This window comes from Heptranchias perlo, chromosome 37 (assembly GCF_035084215.1).
Source record: "Heptranchias perlo isolate sHepPer1 chromosome 37, sHepPer1.hap1, whole genome shotgun sequence".
NCBI lineage: Eukaryota > Metazoa > Chordata > Chondrichthyes > Hexanchiformes > Hexanchidae > Heptranchias > Heptranchias perlo.
The window spans coordinates 2,473,495-2,479,545 of record NC_090361.1 but is presented as its reverse complement, the minus strand read 5'-3'; the positions used below and the strand labels follow the sequence as shown (position 1 = coordinate 2,479,545).

General features: G+C 41.2%; 1 protein-coding gene across 1 annotated transcript in view; it reads right to left on the bottom strand.

Moving 5' to 3' along the window:
• Window positions 1-6,051, bottom strand: part of LOC137304233 (ras-specific guanine nucleotide-releasing factor RalGPS1-like) — a 56,925-nt gene that overhangs the window by 39,754 nt on the left and 11,120 nt on the right. Inside the window, exons 4-7 of the mRNA XM_067972790.1 lie at window positions 4,702-4,785; window positions 4,008-4,097; window positions 2,540-2,632; window positions 646-772 (exon numbers count right to left, since the gene is read on the bottom strand). Coding sequence (XP_067828891.1) covers window positions 646-772; window positions 2,540-2,632; window positions 4,008-4,097; window positions 4,702-4,785 — 394 coding nt within the window. The remainder of the gene's footprint in view (window positions 1-645; window positions 773-2,539; window positions 2,633-4,007; window positions 4,098-4,701; window positions 4,786-6,051) is intronic.

Sequence of the window (6,051 nt, the reverse complement as noted above, 5' to 3'; positions counted from 1 at the left end):
GCCTGTTCCACCATTCAATCAGATCATGGCTGATCTTCGACCTCAACTCCACTTTCCCGCCCGATTCCCATATCCCTTGGTTCCCCTACAATCCAAAAGTCTCTTGGACTTGTCGCTTGTGGAGTGAGCGAGAGAGATGACTACATATCTTGTTCCTATAATTGTCCCAAAGATTTTCTAATCGTGAATCAAACCACATGGCCAACATTACATAGTGGAAACAATAAGCCAACGCCTAAGTTGCCCTACACTTGTACATTATATTTTCTAGTTAATAGGAACCTCCCGCCAAGAGTTTCAAAGCTGAACACTTCTGTGAATCATTAAGGGTTTGGAGACATCAGTAACATTACGCAACACATTTGTGCAATGAAAATTTAGATGGAGTACAATATTCCCAGAGTAAAACTATTAACCAGTGTTCTGCCATTCTGCACTCAATTCCACGTTAACTACAAGATATGTGGTTCAGAATACACACTATATGCTCACTGTAATGACTGCAAAATAGTGCTTTCTCCACACATGCAAACCAAATACCCAGACAACTCCCCCACACAAGCCACCAAGTTTACAATTAAAATGTGTAAGACTGTGATGGTTGGTGAACACAGCCTTTCAAGAGAGATTTGAAATCTGACTCACCTAAATATGGAATGCACGGTGTCATTTTTAAACAGCTAATGTAATGTCTTAGCTGCTTGTAGTTATCTTCCTTGGACATCAGGGTCTCCAGTTTTTCAAACGCAGCCTTATCCTTTCTGCTCAGCAGCTGCAGTTAAAGATCAAACATGACCTTAATCACAACATTCCTCTCACATGTTGAGATAGAAGGATTACATTTTTTGATCATTTAGAACCACAGTAGTTTACAGTACAGAAGGTGGCCATTTAGAATCATACAGCACAGAAGGAGGCCATTCAGCCCATTGTGTCTGTGCTAGAACAATCCAAAACTGATCCCACTGCCCCCTCTCCCCCCATAGCCCTGTATCAATCCTACCACACTGCACCTCTTCTGACCAAGCAGGTTAAAAAATATATATTTTCTTTTAGGGAAGGGAAAAATAGGTTTTTTTTGCACTAGAGCTAAATCAATGATCACAGTCCAAGATGGAAAAGGGCAAAATGCAACATTGAATAAAAGGATTCTTTTTTTGGCTTGGGGGGGGGGGGCGGGGGCAGGGGGTGGAGAGGAGGAGGAGGAGGAAGAAAGAGGTTAAATAAGGTATTGACAAACTTGTCATTCTACACTCTGCCAGCCCCAGTGTAAATGACCAAGTGTTCAACAAAATGTGGTACTAAGAGTCTGCTGTTGGGCTATGACCACCTGCCCATCAAAATATATACAGGAAATCAATCTCACAGTTTGCACCTTGGGCCTCCTTACTTTATATGGTGAGGACCAACACACCTAACAGACCATCATCCAATGGCAAATGTAGAAGGAAATGCAGGAAAAGAGGTCACTCTCCCAAAACCTGAACTAAGACCTGGTAACATTTTAAAAAGTCCCAGGCACAGTCAGTTGGAGGACCAGCCCATTCCAAGCGAATTTGTTATATATAACTTGTATAGGGGGAAAAACACTAAATAAATTTACAAGAATGGTGCCAAAACTGAGAGGTTATAACTATCAGGAAAGACTGAACAGACTGGGGCTCTTTTCTCTAGAAAAAAGACTGAGGGGTGACCTAATAGAAGTCTTTAAAATTATGAAGGGATTTGATAGGGTAGACGTAGAGAAGATGTTTTCACTTGTGGGGGAGTCCAAAGTTAGGGGATGGAGATTATATATATATATAGATGCATTTAAGGGGAAACTAGAGAAGTACGTGAGGGAGAAAGGAATAGAAGGTTATGCTGATAGGGTTAGATGAAGTAGGGGTGGGAGGCTCATGTGGAGTATAAACACCGGCATAGACCAGTTGGGCCGAATGGCCTGTTTCTATGCTGTACATTCTATAATTCTATAAATAAATAGTGACCCTGCCCTTTCAGACGGCAGCCTAGCGCAAGGTAAGGGGACTTACAATCTGTTCTCTCAGCTGAGGTTGGTGGAAATACATGAAAAAAAGTTCAGGTGAAAAAGAAATCATAACAGAACTGTCCTAGAAAACCCATAAATGTCAAAACATTACATTTGTGGCCTTGGAGATTCTGAAAACACAAAAACATGTTAAGTACAGTGTGCCCCGACTGAATTAATGTAACTGGATCCTTATAGTTTAAACAAGATTGCCCAATTAGTAAACATCTGTTTTACCACTTCCATCTCTTTTGTTAATTACAGTTTTGAATTCATTTTCATCAGCAACGCAAGTATCAGAACTCACACCATGATCCTACCACCTGTCCAAAGCTAGTGCTGGACTTGGCAAAAGAGGAGGACTTTATCCAAACATTTCCTAGGCCTATTGGACCTGCATTGATGGGAGACTGAACAGGTCACTTACCTGCTCTGAGCCAGGTACAATAGGCATTACAGGTAGTTCCTTGGAAACAAAAAATAAAAAGTTTAAAAGGATCCTTCACATACCGCCCATGCTTTTGACAATCTGAATACTGGTGTGCTTTGTAAAGCTGAAATGACTGCCATCAATCCATGGAGATTGTGGAGATCTTGAAGTTTCTGCAACAGAAACAAACGTGCATTTATATAATGACCTCAGGGCAAATATACTCAGTAAAACACTGCGAGGGCAAATGCTATTTATTCTCTTTCCTCCCCATTCATTAAATCCAATAAAAAAAACATTCTTCCAGTTGACTAAGAAGGGCTGAGCCTCCCACACAACATCTCTCACCATCTTGTACGACGGAGGGTTGAAAATTCCATTAGTCAGAGACCGAGGGCCAACAACTTGACTCTGGTCCATCTGGGAGTATCTCGAGTTCGACTGACTATGGGAAAACGATCTCATTATGCACTCATTAGGCCAACTCATTGTCATAACCAGGTTTTAGGACTTTGGATGTTACTAATTGGCATTATATAGCACACTGGTGGAAGGATCTTGAGTATAGGCACAGGTTATTCTATTCCCATCACAGTCCTATATCAAATCCCAACTCAAACCAGTATCCTGTAGTGAATGATTCAGCTACTGGTCTCAGGTGCTGGACTCAGGGCTCCAATGCACCATGCCACAGATTATTAGGAAGGGTTCTTCCCCTTTACACTTTGGAGCAATCTCTCTCTGTACCCTGCTCAATAAATCTATATCTGTTTGCGACATGCTGACCAAGACGGAACACTGTATTTCACTGCTCTGACTAGTGCAATGCCCTTAGTCTAACTTCAGTATATTTTCCTGTTCCTGCTCTACAGCTCAATCCATTAGCTTCTTTTAATTCCTTTGCCACATTGTCTGGATATTGAAAATTATGCATTTGTCATCGTTTCCAAGTTCCTTTCTAAGTACTCTTGTTCTAATTCCATTCGTTGTACACTTATGACTCACATTTTTCAACCTATGCATGATTTTCATTGATACTTGCCTGCCCAATTACACAGCCAATCTAAATCCTAGGGCAAATCTTCAATGCTTCCTCTGCCCCTAATCCCCCCTCTATTCCAATATAATCAGCACATTCGACCAGGTTACAGTTAGTTTTGACAGCCAGGTCATTTGTGCGGATTGATAGCAATATTAGCCCGCTCCAGTGTTCACCCCTGCACAACCCCACAACACTTCCTCTCCAGTTTGATATTACACTTCTCACATTTCCTATTTCACGAGTTCCTTTTCCAGTACTAGATTCTTGTGTTTTTTTAATTTAAAAAGATAGAAGAGCTTATCATATAGAACATCACCAAAAAAAAAAGCTTTCTAAAATTAAGCTGGTGGGAAGCACCATCAACTTTATCTGCAACAACCTCTCAACATCGCACATGTGGAGCAAGTCACTGAAGTTCCTGCTCAACCACATGTAGTCAATTGGACAAGTCACTTATCAATCCTGCATCGATTACAAAGCCACTCTGGGGTTAAGTAGAGACTTACTCTTGCAATTTTGATAAAATGGCTGAGAACTTCTGCTCTTATTTTAAGAGTCTGTTTGGTGAGAATCTCTCGGGTGACCCAGAAACTGACCTGCAAATGAGAAACATTGATTTATTTGTGTTATTCCTTCATTTCTTAATCATGCGCCAAGTCTTTTCTTTGAGCGAATTAATAAAAAGGTATCCACTAATAGCTTTAGCCAAAGCACATCACAAGTAATTAATTTCAAATTTCTTGGATTAAAAATTCTAAACTTTAGAACTTTCCCTCCCCAAAAATCAAAAACTTTGATGGGTAACTGAACAGAACTAGATTAAGGTTTTATTTTTCCTCCTCTGTCTAAAAGCTGGATTATTTTTTTACATTAAAACCAAACGGCTGATCAAACAGGACCTAAAACCCAAATTCCAATAAAATAAGGGAAGTAGATCTAGAACAGTACTTTCAAGTACACCAGGGTGCCGGGCAAGTGGGCACAGGGTTAAGGTTGTGAAGGTCAAGCTTAGGACAAGACGTATTCTGGCGCAGGGAGCGATTACCAGGACATTGGACCCATGCAGAGAGCAGCAAGATGCTGTAATGGGGAGATGGTAGAATTGACATTCTGGATGAAAAGAATTAAATGGACCAAAGGGGCTTGTTCATTTCAATCTATCTGATTAATTACCAGAGCATGTCCGTTCCTACGTCCTACCTGGTTAAATCTCCTGGTAAAAGCGACCACATTAGGAGCCAAAGTATGCTTCTCTTTTTTGTTCCAACCACAACCAGATAACTCCTGTTTGGGAAAAAATAATTAAAATTTGATTCATCACCCAATACCAGCAAAAGAGCTTTTAGGAGCAGGACAGTTCCAGATTCCAGTTTGGACTTCACCATTCCTCCCACCAAATAGCATTTCCTGTGCTCTGGCAAAACGGCAGTTACTATGAGCTCTGAGTCTTCCATGTCCTGAACCCCTGCACCCTTATACAAAGCATGTGTGGATTAATGTGCCCTGAATGAAATACACCCTTATTGTCACACACCATCCTGACTTGGGACATATATCAGCCACTCCTTCATTGGCACTGGGTCAAAATCCTGAAACTCCTTACCCAACAGCACTGTGGGAGCACCTTCACCACATGGACTGCAGCCGTACAAGAAGGTGGTTCATCACCACCTCCTCAAAGGCAACTAAGAATGGGCAATAAATGCTGGTCTTGCCAGCAACACCCACATCCAAAAACATATTTTTTTTCAAAAGATAGAATAGCTGACTGGAAATCACACTCGATAACCCATATTCTAGAAAGTAGAACAAAGGATCACAGGAGAGTTCCCCATTATTTATCTAGTGTCAAGTCCTCTGAAAGCTGTCAATCAACCATGATTAAAGATGCAAAGTTCAGATCCATTGCAAAAAATTCCAGATGAGCAGATGCTCATGTTATCCGGTTTCAGAATACTCCTTATTGAAATATTGAATCTGCAGTTAGATTTCAGCCGTGCCTCAGTGAGTAACACTCTCGCCTCCAAGTCAGAGGTTGTGGGTTCAAGCTCCACTCCAGAGACTTGAGCACATAATCTAGACTGACACTCCCAGTGCAGTACTGAGGGAGTACTGCACTGTCGGAGGTGCCGTCTTTTGGATGTGACATTAAACCCAAGATCCATATGCTCTCTCAGGTGGATGTAAAAGATCCCATGGCACTATTTCAAAGAAGAGCAGGGGAGTTTCCCCCAGTGTCCTGCCAATATTTATCCCTCAACCAACATCACAAACAGATTATCTGGTCATTATTTCATTGTTGTTTAGGACCTTGCTGTGCGCAAATTGGCTGCCACATTTCCCTACATCACACTTCAAGAGTACTTCATTGGCTGTAAAGCACTTTAGGACAGCTTGAGTTTGTAAAAGACGCTATATATGTGCAAGTTTTTAATTTTATTTCATGCTTTTCCACAAGGAGTTGAAATTCTTGTTTTAAGAGTATAGTAGAGCCTGATAAGCAACAAGACACCAGAAGAGTGAGTCAGGTTTAGCTCCTGGTAGAACGTC